The 17,472-nt window shown below is 38.2% G+C and overlaps 2 protein-coding genes across 2 annotated transcripts; one reads left to right on the top strand and one right to left on the bottom strand.

Moving 5' to 3' along the window:
- Nucleotides 1-6: 6 nt before the first annotated feature.
- Nucleotides 7-7,655, top strand: cgrrf1 (cell growth regulator with ring finger domain 1). The gene is made up of 6 exons (XM_036582421.1): nt 7-263; nt 859-995; nt 1,907-2,084; nt 2,316-2,463; nt 3,557-3,664; nt 5,048-7,655. The coding sequence occupies exons 1-6, from the start codon at nt 157-159 to the stop codon at nt 5,357-5,359; spliced, it is 990 nt and encodes a 329-aa protein (XP_036438314.1). The 5' UTR covers nt 7-156; the 3' UTR covers nt 5,360-7,655.
- psmc6 (proteasome 26S subunit, ATPase 6) lies at nt 7,397-15,472 on the bottom strand. Its single transcript, XM_036582420.1, has 14 exons — nt 15,344-15,472; nt 14,637-14,716; nt 13,620-13,659; nt 13,485-13,537; nt 13,309-13,376; nt 11,869-11,983; nt 11,699-11,786; nt 10,632-10,693; nt 10,405-10,528; nt 9,629-9,690; nt 9,382-9,502; nt 8,787-8,867; nt 8,631-8,702; nt 7,397-7,848 (listed from the first exon to the last, which is right to left on the bottom strand). Exons 1-14 carry the CDS (start codon nt 15,426-15,428, stop codon nt 7,730-7,732), a joined length of 1,170 nt encoding a protein of 389 aa, XP_036438313.1. The 5' UTR covers nt 15,429-15,472; the 3' UTR covers nt 7,397-7,729.
- Nucleotides 15,473-17,472: the final 2,000 nt, after the last annotated feature.

The raw sequence follows: 17,472 nt of genomic DNA, 5'->3' as shown, positions 1-17,472 counted from the left end.
CGATTGAGCGAACGGGCCGCCGTAGCTTCAGTAAGCGGAAGTGAGTGTGTTGTGGTGGGTTTGTTGTGACAGCGCCGAGTTAATTTCCACATTTTTCTCTTTTAAACTGTTTAAAATTTCAGTCCTCACGCATCTCACGTTAGAGTGTTTTTGGGAATGGCCGCGGAGTTCCTGGTCAAGCTGTATGAATATTCTCCTGTTTTCTACATCAGCGTCATTTCAGTCTGCTTCATCATCACCGCAGCGGCTCTGCTGGGCTATGGGTAATGATTATTATTAAATAAAAATAAAATAAATAATAACACACCACAGTACCGCAGTGCTGGGCTATGGGTAATGATTATTATTAAATAAAAATAAAATAAATAATAACACACCACAGTACCGCAGTGCTGGGCTATGGGTAATGATTATTATTAAATAAAAATAAAATAAATAATAACACACCACAGTACAGCAGTGCTGGGCTATGGGTAATGATTATTATTAAATAAAAATAAAATAAATAATAACACACCACAGTACAGTAGTGCTGGGCTATGGTAATGTTTATTGTTAGCTAAATAAAAATTAAATAAATAATAATACGCTATAGCACCGCAGTGGGTACTGTTTATTATTAAATAAAAAATAAAATAAATAATGATATACTACAGTACTGCAGTGTTTTGCTGGTAAGATTAATAATAATTAAATAAAAACAAAAATATTGCATTACAGCAGTTTTTTGGCTGGTAGGGTATTATAGAATTGTAATATTGTTGGTGTATTATTATTGTAATAATACTGGTTCTCTCTGTAAAAGCAGAACTTTGGCTGAGGTTCTAGCAGTAATTGGTTTGTGTGCTCTGCCTCCAGGTTTGGCTTTGATGTCCCGGTGATCCTGCACAGCTCTGATGAAGCGGAATCTTTCTCCTCTGTTCCAGAGAAGAGGATGGTGCAGGTTACCAATCCCTTCGCTCTGGAGATGGGCACAACAGCGGGCACAGTAGCGGGTAAGACAGCAGGGATGCAATAATGCACATACGTTTGAGTTTGAGCTTGAGGTGTTCTCTTATTTTTTACTATTGTATTTGACTTTATAAGCACAGGTTCTGGAATCTATTAGTTCTTCAGAATAAAAGCACAGTAATTTGAGTGTGGGTGTGTCCGTAGTGTAATATTGGTTTGTAATATTATTGGTACTTATATAAGGTGACAAGATTTCTAAAATGGAAACCAAGTACACTTCCAGTTCAGCTGTCAATATATCATTAAAGTATCCGATGCTTTTATCTATGACATAAAAAGAGGTGCTTTAACCCCTGGGTCAGCTCGTGTCTTGAAAAGACTTGTGGTGAAGTTGTTAACTCACTGGACACTTGTGAGCTTCTGGTGGAGTTTTACACAGCAGTGTTCTGTAAAACTAGGCAAGCAAGTGGTAGAAGTGGTCAGTAAATAGCAGCAGCAGCCCCCTCCGCTGGCCGAAACAAGCACAACGCAAGACGTCTGCCCGTCTGCTCTGCTACAGGTCTTTCTCAGAACTTTTGACTGTGTTTTTAACTCACAGTACAATAATGCTAAATTCCACTGTAAGAGATGCAGTGTTGTGTTAGCGGCAAGCTAACAGTGCCATGCGTTCACTTTCACTAGCTATTTTTAAAAGCTGAAAAAACAATGAAAACTTAGTCCTAATCCATTATTTATGTACATTTGGCCTTACTGTCTCTTTTTTTTTGCCAGATTTTACCATTATTACCCGTGTTTTGGTTCTGTTCTGTTTGTATTTACTGCTAATTGCATGCTAATAGGATGAGCGTTATCCACCCATTATCACAGCCACTTTTATCATCACATTCTGATCAGGTTTACACTCTAAAACAGATAAATAAATGGCTTGCTGATCGTGTTTACTGCGTGCTCGCAGATGGAGTGGGTTTGCGGCCGTACTGTCTGGAGGACTGCATGCTGAGCTGTTTTTGGGGCTGTGAAGTTCAGGCTCTTCAGACTGCGCTGCAGAAACACCAGCACGGACCCAGACTGTCCACACCGCACTCATTCCAGGAGGCCCTGCAGTTTCACTACCTCCACTGCCAGACCTTTCAGTATCCTTTCAGTCTTAAAGAGCTTGTATCATTGAAAAATATTCACTTTTTATTCCTTAAAAGTTCCATGTAAACTATGATAAAGTTTCAAAGCATACTCCTAAGACCAAACAGCCCTGACCAAACAGCCCAATTTGAATTGTGATGTCACAAAAACCAACACATTAACTGGACCATAAATAATCAATAAACAGTAAACTCCAAGCAGTTTTACCTTAACTGTTATCTCAGTGTACAGAAGGAGGAGAGGGAGGAGTGCTTTACTGAGCTGCCGGTGGATGTCGGGGTGTGGGATTTTGGGTCTGTCCCGCGGGATCGTTATCCGTTAGTGGCTGTTTTAACTTTGGCTAATGCTGAGCACAGAGACTCTTACAATATAGTGAGTAAACACATTTAATTATATAATATACTGGAACAGCGAGTATCATTTAAAAGACAAACTGTATTCATGATGTGTGTTATTTTATGTTTGATAACTTACACAAGATTGAAATATTTTAAATTCCACACCAGAAGGTATTTTTGATAAAAAATGTAATTTAATTCAGTGTTTCAAGATATATAATATACTGTAAACTAGAAGGGAACGTTTGTGAACAAACTTTAAGTTGGCTTGACAAAGCCATAGCCATGTTATCTCAGATGGTTGCTAACGTGTTGCTAGGCCATTACTATGTTATTCCAGGTGGTTGCTAAGGTGTTGCTAGGCCGTAGCTATGGTATCCCAGGTGGTTGCTAACATGTGTGTATATACACAGCACCACTGTTCCCGCCCTTACCGGTACATCACAAAACGCCGCTTCTTTTAAAGTTCTTTAAAGACGGAGCCAGAAACTTTGATTTTAGTTATTTATTTTTTCATTTATTAGAGCTGGAGATGCTTCACTGTCAGCGCCTGCACTTTAGCGTAATTTTTGACTCAGACCACATTGGCTTTTTTTTTTTTAATTTGTATTGTTCGCTTTTTGACTCAGTTTAAACCCAATATTACATTTTAAAGTGAACCCCTCAGCCACTGTTTCCTCCTCTGCTGACACACAATGAAAACAGGATATGTTGGCTGGCGAAAGATCCACCCATTGGATCCTTCGTTGCCATGGAAAAGAAGGACACATTTCTCGGCCGCATATGAAGGAGCCTTCAAAATGGGACAGCCTAGTCGCGCCGCTGTGACGCATTCAGCCTTCAAATGCAGACTCCGAAGGACGGAGCCCCTGAATTGGGACACATCTTGTGTGTATGAGGGGCTGTTGGGAGATTCTGACATCATTTGTTGCTATGCTATTCCAGTTGGTTGCTAAGGTGTTGCTTGGCTATGCTACAGTGTCCCAGATGGTTGCCAAGTTTGTTAAGTAACTTAATTACAGTAATTATCTGTTTGCAGTCATTTTTGTCAAGACATGTGCCTTGAAAGCGCTTGAAATATGTCACTCATATTCATTTTATATCAAAGCTCTCCTCTGATTCTGCAGGTCGCCAGTGTAACGGTGGTCCATGTTCCTGATGATAAATACAGGCTGTCTGCGAGGATTCTGTTTCAGTTTCTGCTCACGGCTCAGGGGAACATGTATGATTTAAAGGTGAAGTCTGACCTTGTACGCCTCAATCAGCTCACAGCTGCTTTCATTTAATCAATTTAATCACAGTTTGACCTCTGTGTGTCCCCGTAGTAATCTTATAAGGCTGTAATTAATCATGTACTGTTAAAGGAGTAGTTCACCAACTAATGGCATTTATCCAGTTTCCCCCCTCCTTTCTCCAAATGAAGTTCGGTGTCTGAAGTTTTCTTCTCTAGTTTAAGCACTGGAGCTAGAAGGCTAATATCGCTAACAAGTAATGGAAGCTTATACTCCAACAGTGCTAACCGCATGCTTGAAACATTACTTATCTCAAACCATGAGTTGTTCAGTGATCTCTAGTAGACTTGATCATGGACTAAAGTACGTTAGCATAGCTAAAACAGTATACATGTCAAACCTCATTAATGTAAAAATAAAACAATAAAAAAATAATGCTAATTTCTGTTAGCGCCCATATGGGATATCTAGTATATGTTAGCGCTAAGCTAACGGTGAGTCCCATAAATATTTTTTTCTGTTCTAGATTAAACACAGACATTTGAAGCTTGTAATTGATATTCCATATGTTTCATTTGAAGCTTGTAACAGACATTATCATATATCCAATCTTGTATAAATCAGTTTTACTCTTTCAGAAAAGAGTCTTGCCATAGAGCCGCAGTTTTCCTTTCCTAACAACCAACCAGAACACTGCTTAGACTACAGCTCATATTCACAGTCAGTGACATATCTAGAACCTCCAGTAGGACTAGAGTGATGTTTTTGGTCTCTATTGTAAATTAAAGCATGAGTGGTTGGTTCCTCAGTCACTTCCTAATTATGCTGGTAGTTAATCTAGAGTGTAAGGCCTTCAGTCCAGCTCCTGAAGTCCTAACAAATGGGAGAGGTTGCTCAGCTGTGTCTACCTAGATATCACAGAGAGAACAGTCCTGATTGGGCGTTTCAAGCAATGAAGCTTGAATTTTGTCCATGCTGAACAACTCCAGAGATTAAGTTAGCAGCATGCTAATTGGTGTACATAAGCTTCCATTATTTGTTCGTTACATTAGCCACTATTAGATACACCTATCAGTATACATCAGTCTCAATAAGGGAATAATAAATAAATAGAAAAGAAAGCAAGGCAAGCTGTTTGCAAAATGCTAATTGGTGGGGTGTAAACTCCCGTTACTTGTTAGCTACACTGGCATTAGCCTTGTAGCTTCAGTGCTAAAACTAAAGAAGGAAACTAAAGAAGGAGACTCCAGACATTGTAGTCAATTGGTTGATTGACTACATTCATATTAAAGAGCATACTGTGTAAATCTGATTATTCACTGAACTATCGCTTTAATTCTGTGTAGAGAATATGACTGAAATCTGTGTCTGCTGTTTCTCCTGCAGCCTCTCTTCATGTCGACAGATAACAGCGAGCAGTCTGGATCCTCCATGGCAGACCTTGGGCCACAGTCTAAACCACCTGAAGAGGAAGGGGAGGAGCCAGAGGAGGAAGAGGAGGAGCCAGGAGTGCCAGGCAGAGACTGTGTTGTGTGTCAGAACGCACCAGTGAACAGAGTGCTGTTACCATGCCGACACACGTGCGTTTGTGACAGGTGCGTGACGCGGTTTCAGCACTGTCCGATGTGCCGGGCTTTTGTGGTGGAGTCCTTCGCTTTGGCCAATCAAACACTTCCTGAAGGTGAAGTGGAGGAGTGAATTACGTTATATACTACGTTATATATAATCGATATCAGTGTTAGTGTTAAAGGAATACTTCAGTGTTTTTTATTTCTATCTGCTACATCTGCAGTGTACAGTCTATTATGATGGATAGTTATTCCCCTGTAGATGGTAAAGAATACAAAACCCACTGACTCACAAAAACCCATTGAAACTTTATAATAGAAGTCAATGGACAGATGCTCTGAAATATTAAAGGGACACTTCAGCCTTGTCCAACCTATCTGTCCAACCTATCTGTAGCACACAGTTCATCACCACAGACAATAACTAAATTGTACTTGGAAAAGAACAGAAAATGCATCATCTAAAACACAGTTATAGTGGAATGGCAGCTCACCTGAAGTGTTAAAGGGATACTTCAGAATTTTCCAATCTAATCTCTATCTACTACATCTGAAGTACATATGATTTTATGATTTAAGAATTGCCATGTTCTTATAAAGGAACAAAAAACTTTTATAATGGAAGTCAAAGGGCAGATGCTCTGAAGTGTTACAAGAACATTTTAGTACATTTAAACCTAATTTATATCTGCTGTATCTGTAGCTTATAGCTGATTACCAGACAATGATTTCCCTGAACTTATAAACATAAATAAAATAAAGTAACTTATTATAACTGTGTTATAATAGAAGTCAGTGGGCAGATGCTCTAAAATATTAAAGGGACACTTCAGTCTTGTGTGTAGCAGATAGACTTTAATGTAAAATCGCTACAATCATTCATTAAAGGAGCTGATTCCTTTATTTATTTATTTTTTTTGAGTGATTGAAGGGCATTTTGTAGCACCTTAAAGGAAATGCAGACAGTGAACTCCGTGGTTGACTAAGAAGGACATTTCAGAAATTCATGTTACATATTCAGATTGTAAAATATGTAGATAGTATGGATTTTTATTTTCTTATGTGTTTTTTTAATATGTAAAATGGTTTAAAAGTGTTAATTAATCATACCTAAATTAATATGTATGTACATATGTATTTTATTGTATTACTAACTGCTGAGGCAAGAGGAGCTACTGCATGTTTTCATGTTTATGTTTTCTTGCTGGAAAACGTTTTGGATGAGACGCTTCAAGTCAGAAACTAATTAAAATCAAAGATAGTGTTAAAAAACGGTTCAGTTAGAGGTGGGTGATACGGCAAAAATCTAATATCTTGATACTTCAGGAAATTTTCACGATACACAATATTTGTTTCAGACATCTGATCAGTTGGATAAGAGGAAAAAGAGCCAATAGTGCTGCATCCTAAAATTGCTAACAAAAACTGTAAACACAACTATTTTTGTTCAATATTTGGCACTAAATCCAGTTAAACAGGACTAATGTTGCTCTCTTTATAATGAAACATGCAATTGGTCAGTGTCTGCAAGTACTGACGATATACACAATATGTTCAGAAAAGCATTGTTCAAACCATTGTATTCTATTTTACTGCGACATAATCACAATAATGATATATATATATATATATATATATATATATAGATATATATAATGTGTGTGTGTGTGTGTGTCATATTGCCCAGCTCTAGGTTCAGTCTACTGTAAAAACTGCTGTATATACTCACTGTACCATACTGATTCCATAGAAAAAAATAAAAATAAATTCTGGACTTTTGATTAATGTGCTTAGTTTATAATAAGGCTGGGCCTTCTTAAAAAGGACTTATTCATCTTTGTTATTTTATCATAATTCAAATTTACATGATTTCTTTTTTTGTTACTGTGCCTTTAAGACTGATATGAGCTGCCCTGTATTGAACTTCATTCAGGAAGCAGTCCAGGCTAAAAGACCCTGACTTCAGTGTTAGTGGGCAGGGCTAAACTGCTGTAGGCTGAACTGGATGTTAAGGTTTTTGTGACATCACAAAGATAAATTCAAAATGTGCTGTTTCTGTACTTTCCCTATATGGACTGTATTGACTGGGCAGTACATTCAAAATCTTTAGCAATGTTTACATACTGTTTCAAAGCATTATTAACAAAATAAGCACATAAAGCACCTGTTCAGTATCAAACTTTAATGATTTGATAAACAAGGCAGGAACAACGCTTTATAATCGGGACATAGAGGGTTGTAGTATGATTTAAATGTTGGAGGCTTACAGACGAGGCCAATAGTCGATGTGTTTGGACTACGGAACACACACGTTTCCCTACAGCTGAGCTCACGGGATAGTAAAATCCTGATAGTAACAATCAGAGGGAGCTGCTGGCTGTCACAGTTCACAAAACATAATAAAAAGAAAAGTTTTCTGCAACTGAGAGTGACAAAAAGTATCGTAAGGTCTTCTTAACATGAGCAAAACATCCACCACCTGTAATCTGACACTGATATTTTATACAGGTTTATAATCCAGCTTGGATTCCAGCTTCTTAGAATCTGCCACTTTCCGTACGGCCTTCATAAAATCTTCCTGAGTGACGTAGTCGCGGTCTGCGCGGATAGCAAACATACCTGCAAAGCAGAGAAAAGGTGTCAAACCCTGAATGAATATACACATACAAAACAAACAAAAAATAACAGGGAATGGTTTACAAAGAACTAAAATTAGCACATTCTCTCCATTTCCATTGTGTAAATGTGTAAAACAAATTAACTTTTGGTGAACCACTGATATGCGGGGAAAACTCATAGGTCCTCTCTCACAAAGCACGTTCAGCTTTCCTGATTAAAGGGAAATACCACCAATTTTCCAAAATTTCTCCATAATTAAATGGTTTTGATGTAACCATTTACATCAGAAATTATGGTTTGGTGTGAAATGCTCTGTTCTAGAGAACCTTACCGAGTCAGAATTGTTCACAGTGGTGGAACCAGACGTCCATTTCTAAATGCTCCCTCATAGAAAGTTATTACATGAAATGGTTATGAATTCATTGTCTGTCTGAGACACTGTTTTATGATAGTTTTGAGAACTTAAAATCCATTCATGGTGGAGGGATACATGATATGCACGGTGTTGTGAGGCAAAATAGTCCCCAGAGAAAACTTATTATTTCAGATTTTCCACTATTTCCCCATCATCAACATTCCATATAAACTCAGAAGACTCGTGTAGGTTCACTGGTGGTTTTGGATAGTAAATAAAAGGTCTATATGTGTGTTGTAGTCATGGCGACCCCTGGTTCCTATCACCACCACTGTAAAGAAATCTGAACCATTTCACAAAAACCACTCTCAAATCACGGTCTACAGCTGAAAAAAAACTCTGTGTACTGTATCTGACAGTTCCGTACCAGCCTCTGTGCAGACGTTTCTCAGGTCAGCGCCATTGAACCCATCCGAGAGCTTGACGATGGCTTCATAATCTAAGAAACAGGAGCAGCAGCTCAGTTAGAGCTCAGGATGAAGGCAGAGATGTAAGAGAAGTTCCTGTATGAACTGTAACACACCTATGTCTCCGTGTTTGGTGATGGGTCCCGAATGGATCTTCAGGATGTCCAGACGAGCCTGTTCATTGGGCAGCTCAATGTCTGTAATTAAGAATCAGTTAAATACATTTGGTTATAAATACATACATACATACATAAATAAATAAAAATAATAATACCAACAACTCACCCTGTTTATTATTTTCACTGGTTAACATATATTTTATATATATAAAACAAACCTAAGGGTATATTTTTATATATAAAAATATATATATCTACATGAACAATTGGTCAATTCCAAAAAAAAAAAAGGTTGGGTAAATTAAATGAAAACATCTTGAACAGGTGATGTAATCATGCTTAGATATAAAAGGAGCGTCCAGGAAAGGCAGAGTCTGTTATAAGCGAGGACGGTTTGAGGCTAACTTGCCTAAAAAAAAATGTAAAAAATAAAGCATCTGCAAAAAAAGTAGTGGGTAACGCGCAATTAACACTGATCACATTTTGGAGCAACATATGCTGCCTAAGACACAGTCTTACCATTTCTCCTCTCTCCTAATGTAAAGTACCCTTAGGTTTGTTAAAGGCACTGTTTGTTTTAGAATTGACTTACGGATCTTCCTGTCCAGTCTGCCGGGCCGCAGCAGCGCTGGGTCCAGAGTGTCTGGACGGTTAGTAGCCATGATCATCTTCACTCTGTGCAGGGTGTCAAATCCATCCATCTGGTTCAACAGCTACAGAAAACATTTACTAACAGTTAAATGCCAACTCTAATTAATAACGAAAACGGTCACTCACCGTCTAACAGAATGTACATTCTCATTTACAAACATAAAACCAAAACTATGGACATGGCGTACCTCCATGAGTGTCCTCTGGATCTCTCTATCTGCAGATGTTCCCTCAGAAAAACGACGACCACCTTTAAAAAGACATTCACAAAAAATTCCACCTTAGTAAATGTTTATTTACACACTGAACAAGTCTTAGCTGATCAACTGTTTAAATATTTTTTTTCAACAAAATCCTATTAAATCAAAATTATCTTCTTGGGATGATAAATATTATAAATATCGTCTTTGAACTCCATTCTTCAGACCACTGGACTTATTAATTGAAATAACAGTAGAACCTCAACAGCAAAATATAGGCACTTGTAGTAAACCTTAAAATATTACATGAAAACTTTAAATATTTAAAAAAAAAAAATGGCCCCAGGATGCAAGTCTTTAAAACCTACCTGTGTGCTTGATCTACACACCTGGCATCTTTTCTCTGCAAGTTCATTAATTTTGGGGATCAGTTTCTAAACTGCTGAGTGTTTATAGCGTTCATAACGTTTATGTTAGTTGCAGATGAAACGCAGCTGGTGTGTTTGATGATGTTACTGGTGTGGAATTGTGTAGAATTTGTGGTGTAACCACTGTCCCATAGATTGTTGCTGGGGGAGGAGGGTGGGAGTACAAGTTATGTTGCAGTGCATGCTGGGTACTGTAGTGCAGCACATTGTGAAGCAGGCTAGTATTAAAAATAAACTAAATAAAAATAAATTGAGAGTAATTATATGGGCCTGATCTGTGTTTGACACATGGGTTTTAGACAGTACTAGATTCATTTAGATGAAAGGAAAAATTACCGATAGCATCGATCTCATCCATGAAGATGATGCAGGGCTGGTGGTCCCGAGCGTAGTTGAACATTTCTCTAATCAGCCTGGCACTCTCACCAATGTACTTATCGACGATGGAGCTGGACACCACCTGCAGAAACACCACCATTAATGCACTGTCCAGCTAAACAGCACTATTCTCCAAAAGAAAGCAACAGGAAACGTGAAGAAATCTTATTGGTGCTCTCTGTTACCTTCAGGAAATTGCAGTCTAGCTGACTGGCCACAGCTCTTGCTAGAAGGGTCTTTCCAGTTCCTGTTCGAGACACATTTAGACACTTTATTATTTATAGTTTCAAAAGAAAAATCTCATTTATTCAGCTAGGAGGCTAATGTATGAAGCTAACAATGTAGATTAGGTGGTTTCTGACACTGTACGTTATCTACCAACGTGGACTAAAGCACATTAGCTGAGATAAACACAGTTCACATTTTAAAATAAAGGTGACACAGAAGAACCACTTTCTAAAGAATCATTCACTGGATGTTTTTTAGAGAACCACTGTTGTAATGAGACTTGACTGTGAGGAACCTTTTAAAAGTTTACACACAAGGTAAAGGTTCTAGAAAGATCTCAAATTGGTATACACTCTTTAAAAAGAGGTGCCACAAAGGGTTCTCTGAGTGCTGCCATAGCAGAACCACTTTTGGTTCCCCAAGGAACCATGTTTGAAAAAGAAATTTGTACAAAAGGTACGTTACCAATGTAGCTTTGTATTATTTTGTGGACGTTCCTTAAACTTAAAAGTTCTCCATTCTCAGATATCTACTTTACAAAATGGTTCTTTACAAAGACCATCCTCTGAAAGATTCTTTAGTGTACCAAAAGTGGTTCCTCAATGGCATCGCGTAAAGAAACCTTTCTGGCACTTTCATCTCATTATGTGATGGTTCATCCAATTTAAACCTTGAAAGACGTTCTTTAAGCTCACAAAACCTTTTGAATCATGGTTCTTTAGGGTACCAAAAATGTTTTTTTTTCCTATGGCATCACTCAAATTCACATCTTTTAACTGCAGTAGCAGCTATTCTGAAGGCTGAATGTCATTTATGGTAATTGGTGGGCTAGAAGCTTCCACTATTTGTTAGCTACATTAGCCTCTTAGCTCCAGAGCTAAAACTAGAGAAGCAAGCTTCAGACACCCAATACACCTTGGCTGATCAATTAAATTTGGGGTAAGGTACAGTAGATTACTCACACAACTATTGCTTTAAAAGAACAAAACAAAGACACATAAGAATATTCAGCCTGTTACAGCACCTGGAGGTCCATACAGCAGGCAGCCTTTCGGGGGGATGATGCCCACCCTCTGGAACAGCTCAGGGTTGGTCAGCGGCAGCTCGATCACCTGAAGAAGGATGAATATAAATGTTCTCAGGTTCTCTTTCTCAGTGACGTAGCTCTGCTTTACACACTGAAGATACACTCACCTCTCTGAGTTCACGGATCTGCTCAGACAGCCCACCAATCTCCGAGTAGGACACACTGCCTGGGTCTTCATGGGACATGTTGTACACCAGTGGGTCGACCTCACGTGGCAAATACCTGCAAATAAGCAGAACGGAATCTCAACAGAGCGGCACTTAAAGCAAAGGTGCACAGTCTTCATCGCAAATACAGTCAGTCAGACAAGGTGTATGAAGTTTGCTTCTCGGGTTGTGGCTTTGGAGCTACAAGGCAAATTTTGTAAGTAATGGAAGCTTATACTCCACCAATTCACATGGTGCTAACCGCATGCCTAAATCACCACACACTTGCCTAGAGTGTGTCTGTAAATTTGGGTTCTCTATTTGCCAGCTTCTTATATGAATTTTCTGTTTCACATTGAATGGTGCAGCAGGTTATTCTGGCGCCCCAGGCAAAGGGAAAATTCTCAAATAAGGAGCTGGAGAAAAGGGAAGCTAAATTCAGCTTCATGGCTCAAACCATGTCAAACTGTAATCTTAAATAGACTTATGTGGTAGGCACGATGCTAATCAGTGGGGCAAAGGCTTCAATTACCTGTTTGCTACACTGGCCTTGTATGTTCCAGTGCTAAAACTAAAGAGGCAACAAACATGTCTTGGCTGATCAACTACATTTTGGGGTAAACATTCAATTCTTTTTTTTTTAATATCTCTTTAAAGCCTTAGGTACACTAAAAACTAAAAAAAAGTCCTAACAGATTTTAACAGACTGGGCATCTCACACTATCTGACGGATTTCTGCAGATTTTTTGGGTGACTGAAGTATTGGGGATGACACACTTCTCAAACTGCAAGTTGTTGCTGAACTGAACTCATGCGAACTCATGTTCTCCCCTTACTAGATGACACAGATAAACAATTGTGGATTGCAAATGTTGTTTGCACTGACACGGTAAAGAAGCAGCAGGTAACCATTTTTAGGGAGGATCATGGGTGTAGAGACATGATCAGTCTGGTAGTTTTTAAAGAGAGTTTTAGATAGACAAACTCGCTCGAGCCTTAAACTCAGCTCATTAAAAAGCTTTGCTCCAAGCGCGAGTGACTTTTCACCACTTTTCTTTTTTACTTGCTTTTCTTTTTTACTTCTTTATCGCTCTCAGTTCTCATAGGCTGTTGGAGGACTCAGTTCATGTTGAGTCGCTGATCAGTTTACACTAGATCACGCTCAAAGTCAGGTTGGAAAAAAATCAAATCATGTTTGATAAACTCTGACTGGTCTGAAACTCGATCGGGAGGCAGTAAACCTTGAGTCTCACACACAACTCAACTCTCTCTCCAACTGTCGACTCCAACCCAAAAATCTGCAGACTAGAGCTGACCAACTCAGACTGACTGAGAATCTGGGCTAAATTTGTTAGAGTGAGTGAGGTTTTTTTTTTTTTTTAAGCAGGATCATCTGCTCACCTCATGATTGTGAGGGTGGTCATATCCAGAGCCACTCTGGTTCCAGGCTTCAGCTTGGTTTTGTCCAGCTGTGATAAACAGAAACAGCAGAAAGAAAAGCATGCTGTCATACTGAAGTCCAAATCCTACTAATACTAATAAATGTGTGAAAACTGTACAGTATATTCAGCGCTTACCTGTCTGCGACAGCCAACCACATAGCGAGGGCCATTGGTAGCTTTAACAATAACTGAAAATGCAAAGAAAATCCATTTAGCTCCTCACAATGACAATATACAGAAATTACCAATAGAAGAAGGTAAAGGACTTACACTTCTCCTCCGTCAGCTGTTTGAGTACCTCGCCAACGATCTACAATGGAAAAAACAGCACATTAATACAAACATTCTGCTGTCATCACTGGTACACTTTAGCCATGTTTACTCTCTGTATTGAACTAAATAATAAAGATTGCTGTAAACAGTCTTGATAAGACTCCTATAAAATAGTGTAAATAATAAGACTGCTGTAAAAAGTCTTGTTAATACTGTAAAGCCTTATGGATGGTAAATAGTAAGACTACTCAGAGATAGGTCATATGAGCTAGTCTTAGTTAGTTAGGTAAATACTGTAAATAATAATGTTGCAATAAGTTACAAATAATAAGTTCCACCAATTTTCCAAAATTACCCCATAATTGAGTGTGTGAAATGGTTCAGATGTCTTTATAGTGGTGATAGGAATCAGGGGTCGCCATGACAACAACACAAATATAGACATTTTATTTACTATCCAAAACCACCAGCGAACCTATACGTGTCTTCTGAGCTTTACATGGAATGTTGATGATGGGAAAATAGTGGAAAATCTGAAATAAAAGTTTTCTTTGGTGACTATTTTGCCTCACAGCACCCTGCATGTATCCCTCCACCATGAATGGATTTTAAGTTCTCAAAACTATCATAAAACAGTGTCAGACATCAGTCAGTGAATTCATAACCATTTCATGTAATAACTTTGTGAGGGAGCAATAGGTGGACATCTGGTTCCCATCACCACCACTGTGAACAATTCTGACTCTGTATGTTTCTCTAGAACAGAGCGTTTCACACCAAACCACTCTGAATGAACTTTGTTCACATATTAACCACTGAATTGGGCAGAAAATTTTAAATGTAGGTGGAATTCCCCTTTAAACGTTGTAAACAAAGAACTGTACATTTGGCAAACAATGAGTCTTGAGTTTAATGCAAATACTGTTAACATATAGAGTAATGTAAGCGATGTAAATACTCAGAATGTTGTAAATTTCTGTAAGTAATATTCATAACAGCGTAAATAATTCTTACCTGACCAACACTCTGCAGAGCCTTCAGGTCATTCTCAGACTTCTCATACTGTTTAGTGAGCTCTTTCAGCTGCTCTCTCACTGAAAACACAATCCAGAGCAACGATTAATCAAATTAGAACTGGACAAAACATAAAACAGCTTAGAGAGAGTCAGTTTAATTCACTATAACCATTTAATTTAATTTGCATTACTGTAACTGTAGCTGTTAGCTGAGCTAACTTAGCTAGCTAGCTAACTTAGCTAGACCCAGCGAGCCAAAGAACGCGGGGATGTAGCCTGATAAAAGACATATAATCTAAGATTGAACACTGATATTTTAAATAATCTGACACCTTTTATTTGAATACAGAATAGAGTTTAGGTAGTCAGTTTCTTGGATAAACTTGTTAGCTTTGCTAGCAGCGCGTTATTTTTTTCCCACTCGTATTCGCTCAATCGCGCCCCGTGATTGGCGGACTGGTGGAGAGTAAAACGTACTGGCCAATATTCACGCAGAACGTAGGGACATTATTAGCCAATCCTGAACAAGAGAGGGCGGGACGGTGCGGAATACGGGTGTATTTTGCTAAGCTAACGTTACATACTCCTGCATGACAAAGCGAGTTCAATGAGGCTGCGGATTCATACGAAAACAAGTCGAAAACGGGTCCGTTATGAGATTTAAAGGTTAAAGTAGAAAATAAAAATTCCAGATTTGTCACTCACACTCCTTCAGACGCCCATCGATCTCTTTGTGCTCGAGTAATTTCTTTCTGTAGTCCTGTAGTCCTTTCTCCCGGCTGTCAGCCATGATCTCCTGCTTTACTGACCGAGCTGTAGATCTGCAGAGCTTTATGCTGCCTCCTGCTGCACTGAGGGAACGAGGGGACGAGGAAACAAGGGAACGAGGGAACGAGTGAATATGTAAAAAAAAAAACATGAGTGAAGTTGGAGGACTTATGGTAGGGAGCCAGTTTCCGCCAGTGGAGAAAAACACATAGCTATTAAGTAAATCATGATAATGAGAAAGTTTTTCATAATTATGACTTAGCATCTCATCTTAATGACCTAGTATTTCATATTTATTACTTAGTATCTTATATTTATGACTTAGCATCTCATAATTATGACTTAATATCCCATAATTATGACTTGATGTCTCATAATTAGTTATGTAATGTTATAGAATTCTGTAATTATGACACTCATATAATTAGGACTCACTTTCACATAATTATGACTTGGTATCTTATAATTATGATTTACATTCTCAGAGAAAATGTTGTCATTATTCTGAGATAGTAAGTAGTATGAGACATTATTAAGTCATTATTATGAGAAAGTAAGTCTCATTAACTTTTTCATTATTATAACTTAATAAATGGCTGTATATTTTTCTGACTTCTGATATTTTCTGATATTTTCCGACTTCCATACGACGACTTCAGAACACTGGAGAAAGAGAAAATGTTCCCACCTCTGCACTGCAAAACATTATATCTTGACAAGTGAAATCATCTTGTATCTAGTCTATATATCTATTTGTATCAATTTGAGATTGTTGTAAACTTATTATACGATTATTTAACCTATTTCTAGATATTTGTAGTTGCTTTAAGTGATTTTAGCGGGTCAAGTGATCTCACTGTAGTGGCAGAAAATTTTGCTTGTTGAGAGAAATTTGTCGGAAACAAACAAAATTATCTGCCTATATGAGACCATTTTGGTTAATAAAGTCACTTAAAACAATCAAATAAGCAATTGAACGTGAGGGAGTGTGTTTTCGCGAAATATCGCGAGATGATCTACGGCACTCGCCTTCGGCTGATGCCTGCCACCAAATCACAGCCGTGATATTATACGCGATAACACACGACCTCGAGTGTTCTATTGCTTTTATACAACAGTTAAATAAAAAAAAATTAAGAAAGTAATAAATTGGGCCGTGAGCGTGTCATTTAATATGTTTTAATGTTAGCAGTTCCTTCCGCCAAATTATAGTTCCTTAACAAGCAGCTCGTTGCTACGTCACAGTAACGAGCTCCGCCCACTCGCTGCACTGCCGGCAGTTCATTCCCCAGCTCCTTACACTAAGGGCTGAAATTGTCATTACTGAGCTTTTTTGTTTTTTTTTATTGCAGCAGTTTAATGGCTCAGTCCGATTTGGTCAGACTCTGAAGATCAGACAACACGTTTGGCGAATGGTGTTGGGTTCATTTCTGGCTTATTCCAGGTTGTTCAGCTGTTCTTCTGTCACAGCTGCCGACTGAAAAGCTGCTCAGTGGTGATGACAGTTTGGGAATTTAGTCTCATCTTCAGAGTCTGATCAAATCGGCTGTCGGTACAAATGTGATCTTAAAAGTATCCATTTTCTGTTTGTGAGCAAAGTAAGAAGTAAAAACGTTCAAATGGCTTGAGCGTCTCCTACTTTTTCCAGCTTTTTCGGTATACAACATTAATATATTTTAAATGCATTAAAAATTTACTACATTTATCTTTTCAAAATAGCCACATAAACTAGAATGCATGTGTAAAAAAAATAAAAGTTTAAATGGCCTCCTAATGGCATGTCTGTCTTTCCAATTTAGTGTATTGTAGTATTTGCAGTAGAAGAAGGAGGATGTATTTCACAAAAAAATGACTGCTACTGAGTGCGGATTGGTTTGGTGAGCTGATCAGCTCATTGGCTGGTTTGCTCTATGTCATCTTTAATGTACAATTTTACGTATATTAAAAATGCTTAAGCATTTATAAACTATAAGTATACACTGAAGCTCTATTGGATTCTGCTGATTTGGACTCGTCTAGCGCCCTCTAGCGTTTGGCAACCCCCGAAAACTTTACTGAGCGGCAGT

Source organism: Colossoma macropomum, unplaced genomic scaffold (genome assembly GCF_904425465.1).
Source record: "Colossoma macropomum unplaced genomic scaffold, Colossoma_macropomum, whole genome shotgun sequence".
In the NCBI taxonomy this organism is placed as follows: Eukaryota; Metazoa; Chordata; class Actinopteri; order Characiformes; family Serrasalmidae; genus Colossoma; species Colossoma macropomum.
Note: the sequence above shows the minus strand (reverse complement) of the source record. Positions and strands in the feature narration are given on the sequence as shown.